This window comes from Dasypus novemcinctus, chromosome 24 (genome assembly GCF_030445035.2).
Source record: "Dasypus novemcinctus isolate mDasNov1 chromosome 24, mDasNov1.1.hap2, whole genome shotgun sequence".
In the NCBI taxonomy this organism is placed as follows: Eukaryota; Metazoa; Chordata; class Mammalia; order Cingulata; family Dasypodidae; genus Dasypus; species Dasypus novemcinctus.
Window position 1 is genome coordinate 30249108 of NC_080696.1, and position 25678 is coordinate 30274785.

The following is a 25678-nucleotide window of genomic DNA, read 5'->3' on the forward strand; positions in this document are numbered from 1 at the left end:
CTAACTGCAATAGCATATTTCTGTCCCAGTCCAGGCAGCACTGGGGATGACCTCTGCCCCCACTCCTCTCTCCGCTCCTGAAGTCAAACATGTAGAAAGCTTAGTCCAGGACCAGAGAGCTTCTAGAGGGGCCAGGAGCACCTTGCTTTGAGAACCGCAGACAGCCTGCCTCCTCCCTCAGGTTGGGCAGGGGGTGGGTGGACCAATTCATCATATGCCCTATGCCCCCATGCCCATCACAATTCCCACACAGTCAGAATTGAGACAGACAGACTGCAAAGCAAGGACCTCGGTTCCATCCTTGGCTGTGTGACCTTGGGCAAGTAGCTGACCCTCTCTGTGCCTCAGTTTCCACACCTGTAAGCCTGATTACAGGGATCTCGTCCCTCAACATTAGGCAAGTGGCTCCGAGCGGACTGTCTCAAAGGCCTGAGCCTTTAATTTAGGGAGAGCAGCGGGGCTGGAGCAGGGGTTGCTTACCTGGCCAGGCGCAGGATGTGGCGAGCAGCAGGCAGAACAGCAGCCCGAGGCGGCGGGGGGCCGGGCCGACGGGCTCCATGGGCCGCGGCTGCGGAGCGAGGAGGAAGAGCGGTGGTGACTGCGCGCTCGGGCGGGCGCAGGCTGGGAGCGGGGAAATGACTAAGGCTCCCCCCTCCCCTCCCCCGCCCTCGGCCGGGCTGCCCCCCTCCCCTTCCCAGAACCGGCGCCTGGAGCGGCTTAGGAGCCGCCGCCGCCGCGATTTTCGAATCCCCCCCACCCCCCAGGAGAGATCCAGAGACGGAGAGGGGGAAGACCCTAAGCGCGCGAGAAATAAAGGCAGAGACTGCCAGGGAGAGGCGGCAGGAGAGAGAAACAGACCCAAGGGAGCCAGGCAGAGAGCCAGGGACACCGAGGGAGAGGCAGAGGGAGAGAAAGAGAGAGAGAGCGGAGTGAGCGAGGCAGCGCGCACACCGAGACCCACAGCGCGGGAGAAAGGAGCACGGCAGGGCAGGGGCGAGGGGCAGGACCGCCGAGTCCGGCCGCGCGGAGCCGCCCCCGCTGCTGCCCACCTGCCCCGCCCGGGCTCCTCCGCGGCGCCAGCGGCTCGCCTCGCTCCTGGCCCGCAGTCCTGGCCGCGGTCCCTCCTGGCAGCTCGGCCCCTTCCCTTTTCCCCTCCCCCTTCCCCTCCCCCTTCCCCCCTTCTTCCCGCCTGGGGAAGCTGCGGGGCTCCGGCCCGCCGACACCTCCGCAAGCGCCCGCCTGCGCGCCCGCCAGCCAGCAGCGCGCCCGGGGGTAGGGAGCGAGGGCTGCGCGCCGGGCGCGGGGAGGGCAGCGTCGCCCCCAGCGGCCGCGCCGGGCTCTGGCCTCTCCGCGCGGGCCCACGGCTGCAGCCCCGCGAGCCTCCGCCGCCTGCGCACCCCGCTCGGGCTCGGAACCAGACGAGCCTCCGGCCCCAACAATGTGCCAGTTCAGAAGCCCTCGCGGCTCGCCATACCCCCTCCCGCCCCCGCCGCCAAGCCCCGGACCGTCACTCTCCCTTCTCCACCTCCCACCCGATGCCAGGCTCGGACCTGTGCCGCCAGCGAGGGGTGGAAGGCGGTGGAGGCGCCGCCGGGGCTGCCCTGAGGCCGGGGTCCCCCGCTCCACTTCGCGCAAACTTGTTTTTCTAAGGTCAGCGTCGCGAACTGGCTACCTCGTCCTGTTAAGGTGGACTGGGGAAGTTGCGGACGACTTCCCCTAGCCTCCAGACTCTACCCGCGGTGGGTCCCCGCTTCCCGCTGGCGAGAGGCTGGAGAAGGCGATGGGGGGAGGGGGTAGTACACGCTGACTTTTGCCCCTCCCCAAATGGCCCTGCCCCGAAGCCTAAGGGCTCCTCTTGGTGGTGGGTGCCCGCCAGAGGGGCTGAATTCTTTCAAAGCTGGGCCGAGGGAAGGAAAAGCAGGAAGTAAGTGAATGTGGGGGAAGGGGAGGAGGAAGGAGAGAGTGATGGTACAAAAATAGCGTGTGTGTAGGAAGGACTTCAGTACGCCTGGGAAAGAGGCGCAGGGAGGAAAGGGAGAGAAGGGGGGCTGTGGCACAGAGGTGCGAGGAGAAGGGTCCGGGGGCCTCCCCAGAGAGGGTTCTCCCTTGGCCAGTTGCGCCTGGGTCAGGGATGGCAGGTTCCGGCGGTGGCGAAGGCCCTGGCAGCGGTATGTGGGCGTGGAGGGGCCTCAGGGAGGATGACAAGTCATGAGGGAGATGAGAGCAAGGAGGAGAGCAGGGGGTGAGGCCTGGAATCAGAGAGGACAGAGCCTCACTGGGAAAAATAGCAGCTGTGCTGCCAGGAGACAGGCAGGTGATGGGGAAGTGGAGGTGTTATCGCCACCTGGCAAAAGAAGTCTCTGGGGACTCAGAGGAAAAGGGGTCCAAGACCCTCCGCTTGTGGGAAATGAGCTCAGAGGAAGTTTTGAATGAGAGAGCGAGAACAAGAACTTGCCTGTGGCCACACAGCAAGGCCTGGGGTAGAAGCAAGATTTGAATTCCTACTTTCTAGGCTAACAAATTTTGCAAGGTGATATCTACCCTCCCTCCCCCATCACCTCCACCACACACAGCCGCCCAGTAAAGTGCCTAGTTCTGTTGCTGTGCTAAGGCAGGGAGGCAGACAGGCACAGCTGTGGACAGCATGGACCAGACTCCCTGGGTTCAAATCCTGCCACCACCTCTTAGAGATGTGCAGCATTTGGGGGGGCAGGGGTAAAAATGTACTTCTGTCCCTCAGTTTCTCTCTGTGAAATGAGGCCAATGTGTATCGACCTAAAAAGGCTGTTGTGACGATTCAGTGAATTAATACTTGTAAATCACTTAACACGGTGCCTAGCCTGCCACAAGTGCTCCTAAAGTGTTTGATAAATAAATAAAATGTTTGGCAAAAATCTTTGGGAACCTACAGAGTTCTAGGCAACATTTTAAGCACAAGGGAATTCTCAGTTCTTTGGGTGTGAGAGATGCAACAGTGGCCCATACCAGGGCTGCATCCACGAAGAATGCATATTCTAGAATTCTGGAGAAGTAGAAAGGTACAAGTGATGAACAGACAGCAGAAGACTGAGTTGAGAGAGTGAGCAGGATGAGCTGATTTAGATAAGGGTAGGCAGGTGAGGCCTCCCTGAGACCTGGGCACTGAATCACCAGAAGTGAAGATTTGGAGAGAAGGGTGTGGCAGGAAGAGGGAACAGCAAATCTAGAGGCTTGGCTGGGGAGGGGCGGGGGGACTAAAGTCAGGATGGGGAGGGCTGTGTGGTCCGCCGCCCTGCAGGCCTTCCTCCAGAGCCTGCGTTCACTCTGCAGATGGGAAACCGTCCGTCGGAGGGTTCTAAGCAGGGGAGTGCCATGGTCTGATTTACGTGTTTAAAAGGCCATCCTGGCTGCCAGTGGAGAGTGGGTTGGAGAGAGGGGAGTGTGGAAGCCGGGCACCCAGGAGCAGGCTGTCCTGGGGTGGTCCTTGGTACCGAAGGTAGGGGGCAAGAAAAAGTCTCCAATTCTCCAGGCAGGAACTGGCCCAGGACCACGAAGGTGAGCAGCCGAGGCCCCTGGGAAAACCCATCACCAGCATCCATCTGGGGTAGGAGGGGGCAGGGGCGGCTGGTGAGGGTCAGAGACTCGGTGGGCTTCCAGAAGGCTCTGCTACTCACCATCCCCCACCACACACACAAACCTGCCTGGGATTAGAGACTGCAGGGATTAGGGAAGAAGAGTGATCAAACCACCTGCTATTTATATATAGCACCTTTGGCAAAGGCGCTCCGCAGCCTCCAGATGCGGGGGCTGTCTTCAGTCTCACCTCTGCTCCTGGCCCAGAGCCCCCAGGAAAATCACCCTGGCCCCACTGTGAAGGCTGGGAGGTCACTGAGACCAATGGGTAGATGGGTACCAGTGGGTAAACCGAGGCGGGGAGGGGAACAAGTTGCCTGAAGTCACATAGAGAGGTTATGTCAGATAATTGATGTGAATCAGCCACCCCCATAGCAGGTGCCGGGGCTGCCCTGGATTAAAATAGAACTGCCTTCATTCATGTATCATTCATTCACACACTCAACAAGAGTTATTAAACAGCCACTACACACCAGGGATGTAGCAGGTGGAAAAAGGCAGACAAAAATCCCTGCCCTCCAAGAACTGGCATTCTAGAGGCAAGAAGACAAACCAGTAAGTAAAATATTTAGTATGCTAGATGGGGATAAGTGCTCTAAGGGGAAACAAAGCAGGGAAGAGGTATGGGGTACACTTATAAAAACTGGTCAGAGAGGACCTCAGTGAGGAGATGATATTTGAGCAAAGACCTGAAAGAAGCGAGATGGGAAGCCAGAGGCAGCTCCATCACTCCAGGTGCTCCCCAACTGACTCTTCTTGCTGAAATTTATAAGCAAATCCTGCTGACTCTACCTTCTGATGACATCCAGAAGCAAACTGCTTCTCCCCACTTCCACTGCTGCCACCCTGGTCTGAGCCTCCACCATCTCCCACCAGGGCTCCCTGCTCCCTCCCTTAGCCCTCTTGTCTCTTCTCCTTTTAGCAGCCCAAGCAACCCCTTTATATAAGTCAGACCATGTCCCCACTCTATTGTCTGGGGTCTTCTGGAGAAAAGACTTGAGTGAGAAAGAGAAAGGGAAGATCTGGAGCTTCAAAGCCAAGACTGTTGATTTTACTAATGTAATTTGGGCAAAACATTTTTTAAGCCTCAACCTCTACATCTGTGAAACAGGAGTATCGAGGAATCCTGATATGAGGGGTCAGTGGTGGCATGGATGTGAGCACAACCATGATGGCAACAGAACACTTGTCGTTTTGCTTCTGCAGCTGGGGATGATGGTGCCCCAGCTGTGTGCCAGACACTTCAGTATGCATCATCTCCTCAAACCCAGCTCCACTGGGTTCCGCTTCCTAGAGCTCAGGATCAAGCTCAGAGAGGGAAAGCGACTGGTCCAGGATCACTGCACCAGGAAGTGCTGGAACCTGCCGGGACCCAGCTCTGCCTGGCACCAGGGCCTGCCCAGCTCCATGCCTCACTTCCCGTAACCCTGGCCTGGCATCGGCAGGCAGACCTGCCAGGCGGCCTTTGTGTGGGGCCTGTCAGGAGGCTGGAGCTGCCAACGACCTATTTTTCTAGGGAAGAGGAGCCATTTGGAGTAGGTGACCTCAGCTGTGGAGCCAGAACAATACAAATAAAAACAGCCAGGACTCCTGGGCCTCCTGGACCCGGGGGCTGACTGCCCCAGAGAGGAGCCGCTGGCCGGGAGATGGGACCAATGACCCCGTGCCCCTGCTATGCCCTCTGACCTTTACCAGGGTTATCTCCAAGGCTCACAGCAGCCCCTCTAGGGGTGGCTGTTGTCGGTCCCCTTACAGCTGAGGAAACAACTAAGAGGGATGGAGTGACTGGCCCAGACCACGGCTAGTCAGCAGCCAAGCCAGCCGGGATTTGACCTCTGTTCTCCACAGAAGGACCTCAGTTCTCATTTGTTGTGAGATATTCGCACCACACCTGCAAGGGGGCTGCTACCCACTCTCATTTTACAGATGAGAAACCGAGACTTAGAGAGGTCTCTGTTCACATGCTACCTCCTTAGACCTTGCCAGGCCACCTTGTTAGAATCATCGCCCTGGCTCCTGCCCCAACATGCTCTACTTTATTTTTCCTTCCTAGCATTCATCATAACCTGCCATTATTGTGTGTCTCTTGCATTTTGTCCATCTCCCTAACTAGCCACAGGTCAGTGGTTTCAGTGGTTCAGTTCATGGCACTGGAAGCAGATTCTAGGGCTAAAATGCCAGTGTGCCTCAGACTAGCCCTGGGGCACATTGTTTGCTGATCTGTGTGCCTCACTTGCCCAGAGTGGGGGAGTGATAGAGCTGTACTCAAAACATTTCTTTTTTTTTTTTTTGTCTTTATTTATTTATTTAATATTACATTTAAAAAAATATGAGGTCCCCATATACCCCCCACCCCCTTCACTCCACTCCTCGCCCTGTAACAACAATCTCCTCCATCATCATGAGACATTCATTGCATTTGGTGAATACATCTCTGAGCACCGCTGCACCTTATGGTCAATGGTCCACATCATAGCCCACACTCTACCACTCAAAACATTTCTTATGCAGAGCAGATGTAGCTCAAGTGGTTGAGTGCCTGCTTCCCATGTATGAGGTTTTCGGTTCAATTCCTGGTACCTCCTAAAAAAACAGGTGCCTTGTGAGGGTTAGATTAGTTAATATATGTAAGGATGTTGGTTGTCACCATTGTTTTGTCCCAGCACTGCCGTTCTAGAGCCTTCAACTGTAAACAGTGTGTTGTCCATAAATACATATCGAATGAATAAAAAGATTGGCCTGCCCAATATCACACAGTAAGTATCAGCAAAGCCTGGATTTGAAGTCAGCTCTATCTGAGCCTGAGATTTTTGACCGACCCTACTTTATAATCACCTCCTCACAGCCCCCCACCCTTCTGCTCCAGCCATACAATTTGGTTTCTCAACTTCAGTGGGCACTGGTATCACCTGGTGGACTTTATGTAACACTGATCCCAGGGCCTCGCCCTCGGAGTTTCTGGTTCAGTAGGTCTCCAGTAAAGGTGTGAGAATTTGCATTTGACACAAAGTCCCAGATGATTCTGATACCACTGGTTCAGGGGCCACATTTTAAGAACCACTAAATAGACTGAAGTTCAAGCCATGGTGGGACGTTCCTGGAGCCCACCCAGCTGCCCTGTTGGGGAAGGCAGAGGCAGCGACAGCACCCACTCAGAGACTCCAGCCAGCGCCCTGCAGCTGAGGGGCTCTGACAGATCACAGAGCCAGGGCCTGGGGGACCCGTGCTGTAATTAGTGCTTTCCCAGGGAAGGCAGGCAGGCAGGCAGGCAGCGGGCCGAGCTCATCAGGGTGGGGCGGCGCTGTCAGGCCCTGTACACTGTTCTCCGGCTCTGGGGATCTGGTTCTGCTCAGAGCAGAGCCCAGCTGTGGTGAGCGGAGCCTCCCCCACGCTTCTGGGAGAGGGGCCCTGCAAGGTGGTGATGCAAAGACTGGCAGCAGACCCCAGAGCTGATGGCCTTGGCCGGAGCAGTGGCCTCAGCATGCATCCAGAGGCCTGGGTTCTAGTGCTGATTCTGCCTAGTAATAGAAATACTATTAACAGCTAAAATGTAGGAGCACGTGCTAAGCCCCAGGCCAGAAGGATCCTCTCAGGACTTCTTACCATGACTCTCTAATGCAGACACAATTCTTACCCCATCTCACAGTGAGGAAACTGAGGCACAGAGAGGCTAAGGGGCTGGTCCATGGACACACAGCTTGTGAGCTGCAGAGCCCAGCTTTGACTCCAAGATGGTTCCCCAGCCCTTGCACATTCTGACTTCTTCTCCAGGAACTTGGGGAAAATCCCCACAAGGCCTCCTCTGGCTTGACAATTTCCAGGTCCCTCCATGTGCCCAGCACGGGCCCAGCAGGCTTTCGACATCTCATGATTGAGATCCCGAGTAGATGGGAGCCTGGAAGCCTTCCTGCACAGGGGTGGAGAGCTCTGTGTCCACTTGCAGGCCCTGCCCTTCACTCACAGTGTAATCTTGGGTCTCAGCCTCACGCTGAGGGCAGGATTCATGGATAAAATGGAGATAGAGCTGAATGAATGGCAGCTGAGAAAGATGTTGGGGTAAGGCCTGAGATTTGCATTTGAAACAAGGTCCCATGTGATGCCGAGGCATCTGGTCCACACTTTGGGAACTACTGAATAGACTAAAGTTCAAGCCATGGTGGCAATGGTCTGTGAGCCCTGGGTTCCCCACCATTCATTCTCCACTCATCAATCAGATAAATCATGTTTCTCGTTCTGGCAAAATCTCCCAATAGCTCTCTACCTCGTCTCTTGGAATAAAACCCAAGGTTCTCCTGTTGTCCACGTGATCTCAGCCCCTGCCCCTCTCTTGACCTGCTCTCCTCCTACCTTATGCCTCACGCCACTCTAGCCATACTTGCCTTCTTGGTATTCCCTGAAATGCCCAGCAGGTGCCTGCCTCAGGGCCTTTGCACTTGCTCTTTCCTGTGCCTGGAAGCCTCTTTCCCCACTTAGCTGTCTAGCTTGCTGCATCTCTTCCTCTGGGTTTCTGCTCAAATTCTACCTCCTCAGAGAAACCTGGCCTGACCTAAAATTGTCCTCTCTCATTTCCTATCCCCTTCCTCACTTTTATTTCTTGATAGCATATAAATGTTACATGTTTATTGATTGCTGTCTCTCTCCCCCACTCAAATTTGGGCTCCACGTAGGGTCTTTGCCATTGTTCCCTAGTACCTGGAGCAGTACGTGGAACAGAGAAGGCCTCTGTAAATAGTGGCTGACAGAGTGAAAGGAGCCGAACAGGACACAGGAAGCAGCTCTGTCCCCTGTGCAAGTGTTGGCAGCTCGACAGTGGCGTTCAGGCCCCTCCGCCCCGACGGCTGGCTTGGCTGAGTTTCCTCGAGGAACAGGTGCCCTCGTTGAACTCCTCGTTTCCTTTCCAGGCAGGGAAGGGAGGCCAGAATTCCAGCTGGCCTCATTTCTGTTCCCAAGAGGAAGTGTCTATCCCAGGCAGGAATTGGCCTGGCTTTCAGGTACAACTGGAGCCACTTTCTCCGCTACTGGTTTCTGGCCTGGTGAACCATGGTCTCCTCAGCAAGGAAGGAGGCAGGGGGCGGGCAGCCACCCACAGAGCTGTTTCCAGAGCCTTTGCCTGTTCCCTCGAGGGCGCTCACAAGTCACGCTGTGTTTGTGCTGGGCTCAGTCGCGGGCCGGCCCTGCTGAGGTTTGTTTCACGCTCCTACACCCATTTGTACAGGTGAGTGGACAGAGGCTCCCTGAGGGGGAGAGGTTGCCTGGGTGACAACTGAGTTCCTGGCAAAGTGAGGTGGGAACCCACAACTTTTGATGCCAAGTCCCTCCCTCCTCCTCCTTCTTCCCCCTCCCTTGGGCACTGGGCAGGCTTGTCCCTGAAATTCTACCGTTAGGGTTTCCTCTCCCAGTCTCATTCCCTGTTCAGCAAAGTAGTTAACTGTCCCCGTGAAGATCAGGAAACCTGGGCACAGAGAGGGAAATGGATGGCTTGCCTCTCACTGCTTATGGGCACAGCGGGCCAAGTTAGAAAATATTAGCCTGTGTTTGTTCTCCTAATGCTTCTTCTCCCCAATTTTAAGCAAACAACCGTGCTTAGTAAGTACGTGTTGCTGAGAATTTGGCAGAAGAGTGCCCAAAGTTACAGCCCTCCTGGTCTTTGTGAAAGTCTAAAACCGAGAAGATTGCCAGGGAGAAGTGGGAGGGACCGGGGGAGCTGGTGCAGACCGTGGGGGATGTGTCCCCACCCCGGCAGGACTGGGGCAGGCCTCACTGAGCCCCAGGAAGCTGGACCTGGGACCCAAGACCACTGTTCTCCTGACAGGCCCTGCAGCCCCATGGAGACGGTCACAGCTCCTAGGCCCAAGGCATTCACCTTCTAGAAGGGGGATGACGAGAGAGACTAGGAGAGATGAACTGTGGGGCCTGCTCTGGGGGCCGCGGGGTGAGGAGTGGAGAGTCGTGGGGGAGAGGAGGCTGCTATTCTACATGGGGTGGCAGTGAGGGTCTTGCTCACTGCAGGAAGTAGAAGGAGGGCTACAGGACTACTAGGCAAAGGGAACGGCCAGTGCGAAGACCCTGTGGTGGCAGGTTCAAGGACAGTGGGCAGCCAGAGGCTGGAGCAGCGTATGAGGGAGCATGGCTGGAGACCAGGAAGGGGAGGGAGCAAGGCCTAATCTACGGGGCCTCGCGGGCCACTGGGAGGCCTTGGGCTTTTACCGAGAGCGAGTAGGGGGCACTGCAGGGTTTGGGGCAGAAGAACTGCAGGGAAAGCCCTCAGGAGCCACTTCAGATGCTCAGGCTCTCTAAGACCTCGGAACTGAGTAAATCTGGAGAGGAGGGGGGTCCCGAGAACGAAGGTCGGGTTTCCCATCAGCTCAGTGGGAGAGGATCACAAACCAGGCAAATCTCATTTAATCTGGGGCTTCTCACACTTTAAAGTGCACTGGAGTCGCCTGGAAACCTAGTCAAATGCAGATTCTGACTCAGTAGGACCCAGGTGGGGCCTGAAAGTCTGCATTTCCTCAGGTGAGGCAGCAGCTGCTGCTCCACGGACAGTACTCTGAGCAGCAAGGATTTAAAAGAAATAAAGAAATAGCTTTGCCTTGCCCAGCTGTGGCTGCTCAGCGTCAAGGCCAAATTCTCCAGGGTGGCATTGGAGGCCTTCACAGAGTATGTAGCCCCCGCCACTCAGCTGGAGCACCCCAACCTTGTAACTGTTGCCTACAAAAACCAAATTGGTCTTTGCCCCATTCCACGCAGCCACACCCCTTTCCTGCATGACACGTGGGCACAACATGGGCTGGGAGCCAGCTTGTCTGGGGCCAAAGCAGCCTGCCAGCTGCAGGCAGCATGGCCTCGGGTGAGTGACTTTTCCTCTCTCTGATTCAGTTTCTCATCTGTAAAATGGAAGGGAAAAAAAGGGATAGCCCTTTTACAAGGCTATTCTGAGAATTAAATAATATTTATCTAGGAAGACTCTGGCAAATATGACGTACTCAATAAATATTACATCATTATTCCTCCAATTCTACCTGTCTTCTAAGATAGTACTCTCTTTCTATTTTTCTCATTGAAGTGTTTCTATTTTTGTGTATATTCTGTGAAGTACAGAAGTGAGTCTAAAAACTATATCATACATTTATAAATAAATATGCATGTGTTGGGAGTGCATGCTTTAAAATAGAGAATGTGTTAAAAATTTTTGAATACTGTTTTGAAGCTCAGTGGAATGGATAGAAATATTTAATATCAGGGCTGGAAGGGATTTGAAAGGCCTTCAATTCCCCTGGCATCCCTCTCCCATCTGACGCAAACCCCCTCTGTTTTATTAGATTGCCTCCAGTGATGGGGAGCTCACTACCTTTCTGAGCAAACTATTTTGTACAGTTCTGGGAACAGTTTCCTGAACCGATCATCTACATGTGTTCCAGCTGCCTCTGAGCTCCCATGGGCTGTCCCCCACTTCCCACCCCCAGGCAACTGTGTCCCAGCTCTGGGATATTTCAAGGACCCAGTGCCAGGCTTTGTGCCTAGGAGGGCTTCAATTATGTCTGACAAATGAGTGGGGGTGGGAGACGGATGAGAGGGAGATGGGAAGGATGGCTTTCCTGCCAACTCTCATTTGGATGGAACAGAAATAACCCGGTGCCCTGGAAATGTACTGGTCTGTGTAACTCCAAGTAGGCCTCTTACTTGTATGAGTGTGCATGTGTGTGTACGTAGGTGTGAGTGTGCATGCTACTGTGTGTTTGGCAGTGTGGCTGTGTCTCTATGGGTGTATATATGTTCCCTCTGCACATGTCCATGTGTGTTGTGCATGTCTTTCTTTGTGTCTTTGCATGTCTGCGTGCCTGGGTGTGTATCACTGTGGGGTTGTGTGTTTGTCTCTGGTTTGTTTGCATGTGTGTGCATGTGTCCATGTGTGGCTTTCAGAGTTTGCTGTCTATGAATGGCCATTTGTGGCATGCCTGGGGACTTCCTCTGTGTGTCTCCTTGTGAGTGTGTGTGTGTTTGTGTCTGGGTCTGTGTAGGTGTGCGTTTCTCCCCTCCCCTGCTCAGCCCTGCTAGGGAGTCAGGAGTTACTCCCCACTGCCCAGGAGACTTAAGGCCAGCTGACTGGCAGGCAGCAAGGGTTCCACCCCCCTCGACTGCTGCTTGGCTGTGCTAATCACCGGGTTATATGCAGATGGCAAATGTGTGGCTGCCAGGCTTGGAGGAGGCACTGTGGAGGGGGTGTGCAGTTGAGCAGACACCAAGGAGCTCAGAGACCATTTAGAGGCAGGAAGGGGGAAAACAAGCCTGCTTGGCTTTGGAGTTGTGGGGTGTGGGGTTCTCTCCAGAGGCATGCATTTGATCAAGAGGAGGTGATGGCTGTGATGCTTTCCTTTCCCTAATCAAGCTAGAGCCTTAGAACCATAGGATTCTAGAATCTCAGAATTTTAAATTGGTGGAATTCTAGAACCTTAGTCTAATGCAATTCTAGACACTTAAACCTTACTCAAGGACTCTAATCCCCCTGAGATCTTAGCATCTTTAATGTAGTTCTCTTCCTTCTCCCTTCTCTTGCCTTTCTTTCTATAGAATCATGGCCAGGGAATGACCTTGAAAGTTCCTATAGTACCCCCCTGCCTCTGGGCAGCACAGCAGAGAGGCCCAGTCACCCAGGACATTCTTGAGGATGTTGAACTGGAATCTTCCTTTGACAAGGACTTGTTGCCCAAATAGTCTGGGGTATCGTGTATCCCCTATCACCTTCTGCAGGCACTGACTTCCCAGTGACAAAGCTGTCTATGTTCCCTAGGACATTTGCGGTAGCTCAGGAACTGGCTGCAGAGGCGGGGAGGCTGCAATGCACTTCCCTGAGATCCTCCAGCAGTGGAGGCTCCGGTTACTGAAACGGGGGTGGGGGTGGGCAGTTAGTCAGACAGCCACATTCACCAGTAGTCCGTAGGAATGTCTCCTCTCTTATTGCTTCTCTGGAAGGCAGCTTGGAAAGTCTGAGTCCTAACCCAGGGATCCTGGGAGCCACGGACTGTCCCTGAGGAAGGCCCGCCCCTGTACGTTGAAATTTGCTAGGACTCACCCAAACTGCTTAGTGTGGCAGCTTCCTGGGCCCCATCTGTTAGCCATCCCATCCCTTCCCCCCACACACATCCAGCCACACCTTGAATCTACTTTACTTCTTCATGCCTCCAGATCTTTGATTGCACTCTTTCCTTTCTGCCTCCTTGCCACGGTGCAAACTTGTGTTCATTTGTGGAACACAAGCTCCCCCTGAACTGTAAGTGCCATGAGAGAAAGATTTTGATGTATTTAATACTTGGATACTGAATTTAATACTTTATTTCTCAGCATCTACAACAATGTTTGGCACACAGCAGATATTCAATGTTTGTTGAATGACTAAGCAATGGAATATATCCTTACCCCATGTTAGCTCCCTTCCCCTCTGAAGCCTTTATTTCCCTCCTCCCCCTTCCAGCTGTTCTCCTGGGACCCCAGCACCCTTCAGATTACCTGTGGCCCAGCACTTACCACCCGAAGCCATGAGTCTTTGCCTACTCTGTCTTCTTCACCAATAGAAGAACCCCTTGAAGACGGGGCCGTGTGTAGCCATTCTTTTCACCTGCAGCATCTGGTTCAGGTCCTGGCACACAGCAGGTGCCCAGGAAAGGCAGCAGCCCGACTTGGTGGCTTGAAATCCCTTGTTGGTCCCAACTGTAAGCGCTGGTCCAGGCTGTTGGCAACATCTGCTTTGGAGGCTCATTTGCAATTATACGTTCGCAGGCCCTTGCCACTTAATATTTAATAACCAGGCGGCTGGCCTTCTCTGGCAGCCACTTAAGCCCCTGATTGCCTCTTGTCTGAACTTGGCCCTGAGCGAGGCAGGACCACTCTGGGGCTAAGTATAAAGCCTGTGTCCCGCATCGGGGGCCAGCAAAAGGCTAGACTTTTGGGGACCAGAAGAAGGCCCACCCGCCGGCTTGAGGCCCCTGGGCGCCCAGACCTGGCAGGAGGCAGGTCGGCATGGGCTCCAGCTGGCCCCACTGCTTCCCGGCTATGCATGGCTGTGCCCGCTCCTGCCCTCGTGACTGCGGAGGAGGAGAGAGGAAAAGTGGTACCGGGACCTTCCCTGACTCACATCCGAGCTGGGCGAGGAGGAAGAAAGGGGGATTCCGCCTGGGCTGGGTCCCAGCAGGAAAGGTGGTCCTATCCTGTGGCTCGGCCCTCAGGAACCCTCAGGAGCCCAGGCCAGTCCACGTGGGGCCTGTGGGGCCTCGACAGCCGGGCCAGCCTCCCCTGGCGTAAAGCTGGGGGGCCTTCCAGGTCGGCTGTGGAAGGGGCTGAGGCAACGGTAACACCCTGTGCCTGAGTGCTGGCACCCAGGGGGTCCGGGGCCGCCCGGGTCAGCTCTGCCAGCGACTGCTGCCAGATTGCTGGGCAGAGGATGGCAGGGGCCACGCGATCACAGGAAGCGCTTGGGACTGTCAGCCCCACCCAGATTCTAGGGGGCCAGAGAAGGGTCAGGAAACAGACTTTGGAGCCAGCGGATGTTGGAGGAAGGTGCTGCTGGAATTCATGCCTGGGAATCGTGGATTTTTTGGATCCCAGATGGGATTTTGCAGGGTCATGATATCTCGTTTCCAGTTCTCATTCTGCCTCTAACAAGCCCGGTGACCTTGGGCAAGTTCCTGCCTGGTGCCCATCTGTCATGGATCGTGTTGGACATCATGACTGCCCGGCCCCTTTCCAGCTCAGGGAGCACTCATTCTCTGCTCAGTGTCCCCAGCCAGGACACTGAGACCAGAAAAGCTATCCCGTGGGATCTGTGGGCCTGGTCCCAGGAGGAGGCTGGGATCGGCACAGCATGCTCTGCTCTTCGGCTGGGCCGCATTGATTGAGCACTTCCTATGTGCCAGCTTTGCCAACATACACGATCTCATCGACCCCTTGTTATCCTTGTCCCCTTGCTTGCCCTCAGCCCTGCATCCATGTGCAGGTCCTGTTGGCAGTACCCTTTAAACCCAGCCCCAGTCCATCCATCTCTTTGGCCTCCCCAGCATTGCCTTACCCCGATGTCTTTATCGGTCTCCTCTCAGCTCCCCTGCTCCCGCCCTGGCTCCTTCAATCCATCCTCTACCAGCAGCCAGGAGGCCTTTGAACCATGGGAATCAGATCATGTTCCTCCTGCTTTGAGCCCCTGGTGGCTGCCTTGGCACTTGTAGTAAAACCCAAATCCTGCAGCAGACGCTGCTGGACATGACCAGAAACTCCAGCCTCCCCCCCTGAAGCTATGCCATCTCACGGCCCACTCTGCTTCGGCCACTTGGGCCCCCTCTGCAAATACGCCTGTTGAGCCCTTTGTGCTTGCTGGGTCCTCTTCCTGAGACTCCCCATGACAGCTGCGTGCCACTTGGGCCTCCTCAGAGTGGCCTTCTCTGACCGCTTTTTAAAATCCCCCTCTTCCCTAGGCCTGGTCCTTCCTAATCCCATTTCTGGATTTTATAGCACTTTATCACTGTCTAATAGTTTTCTCTTTTATTCCTGTGTCTCTCCTGCTAGAATGCAAAATTCATCATGGTAGGTGCTTAGCCCACTTTATTTCCTGCTGGAGTTCCAGGACCTGGAATGTGCCTGGCACATAGTGGGTGCTCCACGGAGCTTGTTAGAGGATTGGTTTTGTGAAAGATACATTATAATTATTGTCTTAGCAAAAGCTCAGAGAGGCTGAGTGCCTGGTACAGCTCACACCTTGTAAAGGGAGAGTCAGGATTTGAACTTGCACCTGACTGGCTCCAGAACCCAAACTTTTATTAGGGAGGCTGAATACTGAGGTCCCAGCCCTGGGGAACACGGAGCCCAGTCTCGGGGAAGGTGTCATGACGTGCTGCTTGATTTTGCTCCCAGCTGGGTCACCTGCCTTGGGCTGGTAGGGTTTCCATTCCCAGGACTCAGGTCCGCTGCACCCACCCGCTCTGTCCAAAGTCTGCCCCCTGCAGTTCCAGCTGAGGCTGCTGAGCCCCCCAGGAGAGCCCCAGACTGGTTGCTGGTCAGGGATCTAGGCCCCTGCCCACACCGTGGGTTTCCAACCCTCCCTCTCTCTTGCCACAGTTGTTGCTACACATATTAATGCAATAACGAGATACTTTACCCTTATCTGATGCAAATACCTTTTGTTGCCTGCACCAGCTCTTCAGCTCTGCCCACGGGGTCATGCCAAGCTGAGGCAGGGGCACAGGCCTGGGCACACATACCTCCCCAGCAGCCCCTGCAGTGCTTAGGGTCAAGGACAGAGGGAATCAGAAGTGACCTGCTCAGTGGAGGTGGTGCAGTGTCCCCTCAGCTGGGGCCTGGGGGTGCCCCAGGGGTAAGGGCACCAATGCTTGTTATAGGCTCTTAAAACAGAGCAATACCAGCTGCCTTAGAGGAGGCCCACTCCGTGCAGGCATTTTGCATGTTTAATCTTCACATGGTTAGATGGACGCACTAGGAGTCAGAAGGCACATTCAAGTCTGGACCCATTCCCGGCTCTTCTGACCACCCCGGGGCTTGACTCCATCTCCCTAAGGGCTTTGTGACCCCCTAGACCCTGCCTCTCCAGCGGCCATATACTCATGTCTCTATTTATGGATTAAGAAGATGGAGGCTCAGAGGACCCTGGGGGCTGGGGCCTTAGAAACTTGCTCACAGCCACTTGTCCCCGTGCCAGGAGCACAGGAAGGTGACGCGTAAGTGTGGGGGTGCAGTGGGGCCCCCGGGAGGCTCCATCCTGTGGCCTCTTGCCACCAAATAGGCCTGGCCTAGATCCTGCTCAGTGCCTCAGACATGTACAGGGTACCCGGCAGGTCTGGGGGTCACCCAGCGAGAGGGACACCTTCCCCAGTTGCATGAATCTCAGAGGACAGCAGGACAAACAGCCGCTCCCCTCCTCCATCTGCTCCTTACAGTGAGGGTGTGAAGAGGAGAGAGGACGTGCGTGGCAGTGTCCAGGAGGAGAGGGGCTTCCTCAAGAACTGCGGCACCTGGTAATGGCAAAGGCTGCCAGAGGAGCCCCTGCTCTCCCCACCTCGGGCTTGAAGGTCTGCCTCTACCCTGATGATTCCCACCCACTTCCTGGGTGCTTCTCTAGGGTGCCCACGGCCTACCGAAGGACTCACCCTCTGCCGCCAGCCTGCTCCTCCTCCTGCATGCCTTTGTCTTTCTGGTTGCCAGAATTTTCACAAACTTCCTTTGCCGCCTCCCTCGCCCGCCCTTTGCCTAGCCACCAGGCCCCAGTCCTGTCTGACCTGCCTTGGAGGGGCTTTCCATGTCTGCCTGTCCGTCAGTCCCTTTGTCAAGGTCACTGCTCCAGCTCAGCCCAGATCGCCCCCTGAGGCCTGACCTTCCTGCCCCCTTCCATCTAGCCTTCCCATGCCACAAGGTCAGGCTTTCCAAATGCAAAGACCATGTCACCACACTGCAGGGTTGCCTCTGACACCCTCAGGATGCACTCCAAACTCCGTAGCCAGGTCTTCAAGGCCTTTCGAAGATACGAAGGTCTCCCCCACCCACCACGTGGCAGTTCTCTGGTCTTAGTACCTCTGCTTTTCTCAGCCAAGGACACCATTCTCCCCATGCTTGCCTGGCAACTCCTATTCATCTGTCAAAGCCCAGCTCTCAAGGGCCTTCTCTAAGAAGGTTTTTCTAACACATTTCCTCTTCCTAGTGAGGGGTCCATTTTCTGAGCTTCCCCAGCATGTGTGCCCCTCCTTCAGTGAGTATCCTGGTGAATTTTACCACCTGTGACTGTTTCTTCTTTCCCATAGACTGTGAGCTCCAGAGCTGAGGGTGGGGAGGGCAGTTGGAGATAAGACCGGGTCATTAGCCAGCTTTTAAAGGGCAGGCTCTGGAGTCATGACCTGGGTTCAAATCTTCCCTTTGCCACTTTCTAACTGTGCACCATCCTACAAAGGAACTTAAGCTCCTTGTGCCTCAGTTTATTCATCTGTAAAATGGGAGAAATAATGTTACTTTCTCTTTGGGGTTGTTTTAAGGATGAAATGAACATGAAGTATAAAGAAGAGGGCTTAGTCTAAATAAATAATAACTAGTTTTTCATTATCATCTCTGGATTCCACATAGAACTCTCTTCTGAAGGCCTATTCATCCAGCAAATGAAAAGCTAGTTCTGACTGGGCCAGAATCATTTTCAAATTCAGGTGCACATCGGAACCACCTAGCACGGTGTGAAAAAGGCAGACTCCCCGCCGCCGCAGGTCTGAGCACAGGCCTTTCTAAGGGGCATCCTGGGATTCTGACACAGGAGCCCACGACCAGGCTCTGAGAACCGCTGCCCGGGGGCCAGGGGTGGGGGTGGATAAATCAGTGTTCTGCCCTTAAAGGTGACTCCTGGTGGCCAGCTCCCCTCAACTGTCCCCTGTCCCAGAAGGAAGCTTTGGGATGTGGCAGCATCATCAAGGTCCTGCCCCTGAAGCCAGGAGGCCTGGGTTCAAACGCTGGCTCCCCTTCTCCGGGCTAGTGCCCCACTTCCTTCTCTGACTATCGTAAGGGTCTGAGGAGACCACCTTCATCAAGTCTGCACTCCTCAGAACGCGGGCCTGACAGGTCGCTAGCACTCAGCCAGCGTCAGCTGCCCATGTTGCCTTCGCCCTGTGGTAGTTTGTCTTCCCAGGGCTGCTCTCCCTGAGTGTTTTATTTTCTGTTGATGGATTCCAGCTCATGTTCAGGACTGCACCTGCATACAAATGCCACGAGGGCCTGGGCCCGCCCCCGGGATCTGTCCTCGCCTGCACCGGGCAGCGGGTTCCCGGCAGGCCTCCCGCGAGGCCGAGACCACCGTGGCCGCCCAGCCTCCCCTGTCAGGGCCGGAAGCAGCCAGGATGCCGGCCCTTTTGAGAGCAGAGAAAGTGTCCCCGAGAGAGAGTGGCCACTGGGAGGTCTTCAGAGCACATGGGAGCAGCTGGGACAATCGGTCGCTGTTTGGGGCAGGGAGGTTGGCAGGGCCCTGCCCCTCGGCTCCAAGCCCCTGCCAAGCCCCTGCCAAGTCTGGGCCTGGTTTCCCACTGCCTGTCAGTTCCAGGGCGCTCAGGGAGGGGTTCAGGGCAGTGCAGAGACTTTGCTGTGGCCGAGGAGGCCCGATCGATTGGTGAATTTGCCCAGCCGGCAGACCTGCCCCGACCAGGCCTTACTGTCTTCCAGGTGAGGGGGGGAGGCTTAGGGCCAGCCCCCGACTGGTGCCTGCGCAGTCCCCCCACTGGGCAGCCCGGGGTCAGCACAGGCCATGGGCTGCAGAAGGGCTGCTTGAACCCCTGCAAGTTTGGCTGGGGAAACTAGCAAACAAAAACTTTCTGCCCTCATGCAACTTACGTCCTCATGCAGAGAGACAGGAATAAAAATCGGTGGTGAGCAATGGGAAAAAAATCAAGCAGGGTAAAGGGAACACAGGGTGATGGTGCAGGGGCCATTTTTGCCAGGGTAATCAGGGAGAGTCTCTCTGAAGGGGCGACACTTGAGCAGAGACCTGATGAAGTGATGGAGTGGACAAGGCAGGTCGCTAACTGGTGGAAGAGTGTCTGGGCAGAGGGAACAGCATGTGCAAAGCTGCTGAGCAGGGAAAGGGCCTGAGAAGAGCTGTGAGACCAGGCTGGCTGGAGCAGAGAGATGGAGAGGATGGCGACGAAGCCGGAGAGGTTTTCACTCCTCATAACCACCCATACTGGGAAGCTGAGCTCAGGGAGGTTGGATGACTTTCCCAGGGCCACACAGCTGGTAAATGGAGACGACTGGGCTGGAACCCCCTCAGTCTTGATTCAAGAGCCTCTTATTATGTAACTAAAATGTTATTTTATAAAGTACAGAGGGCACCTTGTCAGTAGTAACATTGGCTTCCCAGGAACTAGTCCCTTGTTTTCCCTTTTTACTATAAACACACTTCAAGAGGCTTCACATCCAGCACCCAGGAGCTGGGCCACCTCTAAGGACCCTTCCTGAAAATCTGGAGTCTGCCAGGCCTGGGTTTGAATTTTTGCTCTGCATTCACTAGTCACTGGGCTTTTCAAGGCCCTGGTTTCCTTATTTGTAAACTGGTTTATTCAACCCACCTCAGAGGCCTGGCAAGAAGCTCAAGGACAGGGAGGGTGATTAGAAAAGCATTTGCACTCTCCGCTTCCCTCCAGACCTCCAAAGCTGTGGTCCCAGAACCTCAGAGTAGCCTCTGGGCAGCAGGTCAGGAGGAAACACCCCTCCCCAGGGGTGCTGAGTCTGCAGGGGGTGGGGGTGGGTAAAACAGGTTTCTCAGGGGCTTCTGATGAAGGTGCCGCAAGACCACTTCAGGGCAAGACTGCTGTCAAGCCTTGTGCAAATGTGAGAAGCGGTATGCCCCTCCCGTGCCCTCCCAGGGCTCTCTGCGTTTCCTTTGTGGCATCCATCATGCTCGTAATTACTTGTTTAGCATCTGTCTGCCTCTCTGGCCCGCGCTCTGGCTCTCGGCTGGCCTTGTTCATGGCTGGGTCCCCAGCACCGAGCCGCCTGCCTGGGGCGTAATAAATGTTTGTTGGGAAAACAAACAAACAGATGCCTGGCTGACTGAATGAATGCTCGGATGCCTGTGGGAGCAGCTGGATTCACTACCTGCCCTCTCCCTGCGCCGCCCTCCTTGGGTTCCAAAACTCTGCAGCCCCTCGTGTGTGATCTTGGGCGAGTCACAGTATTCTCTGGGAAATTAGATCAATTCCTGGGGAGGGGTGGGAAGCAGAGGGCCCAGGAGAGTTCTGGAGGAACTTGTGGGCATGGCTGGTAGAGGGAACTGCCAGATGGCCAGTGGGTTCTTTGCAGGGGGTATGCCACGACGTGTGTGGGAATGTGGTGTGTCAGTGTGTAAGGAAGCCAGGCAGGGGATCAATTGGTGGGTGGCAGGCTGTCCCCCATCCCCTGTGAGTCAGGCTCCTGAGTCAAGACTCTGTCCCTGCTCTCCCCGGCCTCAGAGAGCTCAGGCTCAGAGTCAGGCATTGGGTGTCCAGTGGTGACAAAGACAGACACACCCCTGCCCTCACAGGACTTATAGTCTGGGGGAGGCTTCCTGCACACTGTGAGGTTGGGAGGGACCACCTCTCCAGGGCTGACGTGGCTGTGCTGGGCAGGGGACAGCCTCTCTGGGGAGCCCTTCAGGCCGGTGCTGGGGGCCTCGAAGCCCCAGTAGAGAGCTCAGGGTCAAACCCAGGCCACGGAGGCATGGGGGAGGGAAACCATCAGACCAGTCCCGCGGTGGAGTCATCCCCGCGTGCTCACTCCCCCTGTCCGCGCAGGGCCCACAGCGTGAGCTTCTCCATGGGGTCCGACGGGTGTCTGGGCAGCTTGGGTCAGGAGCCAGGTGTGTGCGTGTGTGCACACACGTGTGTTCAAGGGTGACTCAGAGTGGACTCGGCGCCTCTGCGAGAGGGAATTCTATCATGGAAACCATTCGGTGGCCCTCGGGAGACATGGGTCACACAGCAAGCTGGCACTGGAATATTTTGAGCTCGCAGTAATGAAAGCAAATGGCAATTTGGCGTGTCTTCAGGCTTGAAAGCTGCAGCGCGTCGTTCGGTCATCGGCGGTCGTTATTACCCACCACTAATGGGGGCTGCTGCTGCCAGGAGGGAGAGGGAGAGGAGGGCTCAGAGAGGTCAAGTGACTTGCCCAGTGTCACCCAGCTGGTAATTGGAGGGCAGAGTCCAAGGCACAGAGTTTGTCCTCTCCCCTCCCCCAAAGCCAGGCTGCTCCCCTGAATGGATCATCTCTGAGCATTTCCTGCACGCTGGTTTCCATAGCAGCAGGGCCATTCCTGCACAATGGATCCCACCATCTACCCTGGGCTTTGCTGTTGTGGGGGCTGCAGGGGTGGGAGATGCTGTGTTGGGGACTGCAGGGGTGGGAGATGCTGTGTTGGGGGCTGCAGGGGTGGGAGATGCTGTGTTGGGGGCTGCAGGGGTGGGAGATGCTGTGTTGGGGGCCTGCCAGGGTGCTGCTTGGGCAGGAACCAGGTAAGACATTTGGATGGTCTTGGGGTCTCCAGCCTTTACAGGAGGGCCATCCCTGTTCAATTCTTTCATTGCTGCTCTGAGATTGGGTCCATTTCCAAGTATGAGGTGGAGAGAGAAGGGAGAGAAAACTGTATGAAAGTACCAGAAACAGAATAAGAAAGACAGAGACAAAAGGAATTATGCAAAACCCAAGACAGAACAAAACAAGAAGCATGCACCATTTTCCGGGCATATTATTTCATTTCCTTGGGAGGTGGGTTTGAATTTCAACCCCCCCCCCCCCATTTTACAGATGGGGAAACTGAGGGCAAATACAGTGCTTCTCAAAGTGTGGTCCAAGAGTCAGCCCAGTCTCGCCTGGGTTTGGGGGATGCTGGTCAAAATGCAGATTCCCACACCCAGCCGGAGTCTTCAGAATCAGAATCTCTGGAATGGGACCAGGAACCTGTACTCAGGAAGGTTCTCCAGGAGGGTTTTGTTGACAGTGAAGTCAGAGCAATCCACTGGCAGGGTGGCTTCTCTGCACTCTGCTTAATAAACTTGAGCAGCGCGTAAACACGAGTCAGGATTTAGGACCCAGAAGAGATCAAAAGAAAGAGGAAAGTGACAAAGAGAAGCATTTCAAAGCAAGACAGAAATGTCTCAGAAGAGATGGCAGAGAACAAGAGAGAGAAGTAAGCGGAAAGAGACCGACAGGGAGAGGTGCACAGAGCTCAGAGGAGGGGAGGACGAGAGGAGCTTCTGTGGGGGGGTCTGCCAGTCCCAGCGCAGCCCCTCGCTTCATCCTCACAGCTGCCCCGGGAGGCATACGCTATCACCCCGGCTTCCTGGACAGGGAAACTGAAGCACTGAGAGGCGAAGCTGTGAACCCTGGTTGCCTGACTTGAACCACCAGGCTAGGCTGCCCCTTAAGCAGAAAGCGGGGAGGGAGGAGAAACCGATAGGGTCGGCTTCGGGCTCTGAGAGGCAGGAGAGCACGTCCAGCCCCCTGGGAGCTGCAGGCTCGTGGCCTTCTGCTTTCACTCCCACCCCAGGCGGACAGCAGGGCTCAGGCCCCACCACTTACTCCCCAGGTGACCTGGGAAAGTTCCTTAGCTGCTATTCCGTTTCCTCACCTAAAACAGGGGGTGTTGGTAGGAGTGAGCTCAGAGTGTACTGCGAGGTCTCACCTGAGCAGGCCCGTGAAGAGCACGGCTCCTGGAGCTGGTCAGGGCTCAGGAACAGTTGGCCGTTCAGAAGCCCCCAGAAGGCATGTACAAGGTCCTCCCCGATGGTGGGTTTCCTGGGCTCTCTTTGCTCTGAAGTGGGGGAGATCGGGGAGCGTCCCAGTGAGTCCTGCTCCTCGCTGAGTGTAGAGAAAACCTGCCAAACCCAGAATCATTGATGGAGAGAAACAGTGGCCCAGCTCACACCCCACCTGCTGCCACAGGCCCACAGGCCCTCAGGCCCTCAGGCCCAGGGAGCCGCCCAGGTCAGATTGGAGTGTCCCCAAGACCTCATCCTGTGGCTCTGACGGGCACCACTGTGTCTACTGGACACCCACCTGGGCCCCTCTGGGCCTCCGTGCCACCACCTCCCTCTGCAGAAGCCAGGAGGAGCAGTGCCTCCCATTTTACAGATGAGGAAAGAGAGGCCCAGAGAGGGACAGGAACTTGCCTCAGACCACATACCTGGGAAACACTATAGCCAGGAGTTCCCCTCGTCTGGCTGTGCATTTATTGAGTCCCTGCTGTATTCCGGGCATTGGCATAGGCGTGAGCGTGGTCATTCCTCCATCTCTCGTGCGCAGGCAAGAGGGTAAGGCAGGTGCATCCCGTGGGTGTGAGGGGCCAGGGCAGAGCCAACACTCCCCCCACACTTAGAAGCCACCAGGCCCCCCTCCGAGGGCATGTTGCTCAGCGGGTGTGACCCCTCTCCACAGCCCTGTGGGCAGGCCAATACGTGCGTGGCCTGGGCAGTGGTGGGCATCCCCCCTGGTCCAGCCCCCTCTAGAGCAGGGACAGTCTCAGGCGGCTGTGAGAAGTGAGGAAGTGAGGCCTCGCGGCCACGGGGACTTTTCCTGATGGCGGGTAGTCTGTTTCACATCTTGGCTCTGTGGCAATACCAGCAAACAAATGTGCTAATGCTCATTGACCTCGTGATCACACCGTGCTGTATTTTACACGATTGAATTTTGGGGATTTCACTGACTACATGAGGGTGGATTTTTGATGTTCTGCTATCATTACCCACTCTGAGGTCCAGAGCTTCTAAATAAGGAGGATTTTAACCTGGCATTTTGGTGCCAAGGGCTGTCCCCTAGCCCTGCACAGTCCTGCTTATTGGTTCTCCCGGGAGAGAAACACAGAGCAGGATGAGGGCGAGCCTGGGGCTTCGGGCCGGCTCTCCAGAGGAGGTGAGGTCTACCAGGGGCAGGCTGGAGTTAGGCAGGGAATTGGGGAGAGGAATGGGGAGGAGAGGCCCAGGCAGAGGGGACAGAGCGCAGCACAGGCCTTGCTGGGGCTGGAGGAGGCTGCAGTGCAGAGGGAGGGGCAGGAGGAGCTCCAGGTGGTCTGCAGAGGCCGGCGGGACCGCCAGCCCCTCCATGTGTTCTGCAGAGTGGAGAGTATGGCAGCACGATCATCTTGTCACTTGGGTTCCGCTCTGTTAATAAAACGAGAGTGAGGTCACGTCCTCCCCTGCCCCCGGGGCTTCCCATCGCTCACAGAGTAAGAGCCAAAGTCCTCGCAGGGGCCAGCCCAGCCCTGCCCTGGCTGACCCCTGCTGCTCCTCTGAAGTGCCTCCAGCCAGCCTCTGCCTGGCTCCCTCAGCTCCAGCCACGTGCTCGTGGACCCTGCTCGCGGGCCTTCTGCCCGGGGAGCTTGTCTCTGAATATGCTCACGGCCCCTCTCCTTGCAGGCTTTCCTTGGGATGTGTTCTTCCCCAGACATCCTGCTTAAACTTACGTCCCCCGCACCCCCACCAGCATTCTATAATTCCCTTTCTTGGTTTAATTATTACCTTTTCCCACCACTTACTCTGTGTATTGGGGTTTTTTGTTACTTGTTTTTTTAAAGATTTATTATTTATTTATTTATTCCCCCCGCCTTGTTGTTTGTGCTCGCTGTCTGCTCTCTGTGTCCATTTGTTGTGTGTTCTCTGTGTCTGCTCATCTTCTCTTTAGGAGGCACCATGTGGGAGAGAAGCACCTAACTGCTTGTGTTACCACTGCTCCCTGCTTTGTTGTGCCTCTCATTGTCTTTCCTCCTTGTGTCTTGTTGCACCATATTGTTGCATCAGCTTGCCACGCCTGCCCATTGTGCCAGCTCACTGTCTAGCTCGTCTTCTCCAGGAGGCAGTGGGAACTGAAACTGGGACGTCCCATGTGGTAGGTGGGTGCTCAATCGCTTGAGCCACATCTGCTTCCCCTTGTGTGTTGGTTTATGCCATGTATTTTGCTGGCTAATTTGTTCAGTGTCTGGCAGCCCCTATGATAATGTCAGTTCCAGCAGGACAGGGACTTGGCCTGTTTGGGTCACTGCTGAATCTGCAGGACAGTGCCTGGCACATAGTAGGTGCTTGATAGAAGGAATTGTCACATGAATAAAAGTGATGGCAACAATCTCATGTCATCTCCATCATTCTGCAAGTCATCTTCTTCATTTCACACATGAGGAAATTGAGGCTTGGGGAAGGCAAGGAGCTTACTAAGGTTGCATAACTAGGAAGGGGACATACAGCCCACACCCCCTCAGGAAGGAAGGGCTTACTCCCAGCTGCTGGGAGTGCAGCCGGCAGAGAGCCCTGTGTGGGGATGCCCCGCTGAGAGCTGCCTCACCCCCACCTGGGCAGCCGTCATCCCATGACGGATGGTGGTGGGGGTAAAGGCCCAGCCCCAGTCACGGACCACTGGCCTGAGCTCTAGTGGGGGAGGAGAAGCACAGTCACCCATCAGGTGACAAGCCCTGGGCTGAAGGCCTTAGGTGCATTGGCTTACAATCACAAGATCTGCAGGATAGGTACTAGCATTACTCCATTTTACACATGAGGAAGCAGGGTCCGAGAGGGGAAGTGAC

The 25678-nt window shown here is 55.4% G+C and overlaps 1 protein-coding gene and 1 long non-coding RNA gene across 7 annotated transcripts in view; both read right to left on the reverse strand.

Annotated features, from left to right (window-relative positions):
* The window catches only part of LOC101412776 (tyrosine-protein phosphatase non-receptor type substrate 1), a 41599-nt gene extending 39581 nt beyond the window's left edge, over positions 1–2018 (reverse strand). Inside the window, exons 1-2 of one of the 6 annotated variants that reach the window (XM_012518849.4) lie at positions 1673–2018; positions 481–568 (exon numbers count right to left, since the gene is read on the reverse strand). In XM_012518849.4, coding sequence (XP_012374303.1) covers positions 481–559 — 79 coding nt within the window. In that variant the 5' untranslated portion in view covers positions 560–568; positions 1673–2018. Of the gene's footprint in view, positions 1–480; positions 569–858; positions 1112–1550 lie in introns of those variants that run through there. The other 5 variants (XM_012518848.3, XM_058286817.2, XM_058286815.1 and 2 more) reach the window with 5 other exon arrangements.
* A 17411-nt stretch (positions 2019–19429) lies between these two features.
* On the reverse strand, positions 19430–23647 carry LOC111760056 (uncharacterized). Its single transcript, XR_002793854.3, has 3 exons — positions 23294–23647; positions 22793–22985; positions 19430–21226 (listed from the first exon to the last, which is right to left on the reverse strand). It is a non-coding gene; the product is annotated as an uncharacterized lncRNA (long non-coding RNA).
* Positions 23648–25678: the final 2031 nt, after the last annotated feature.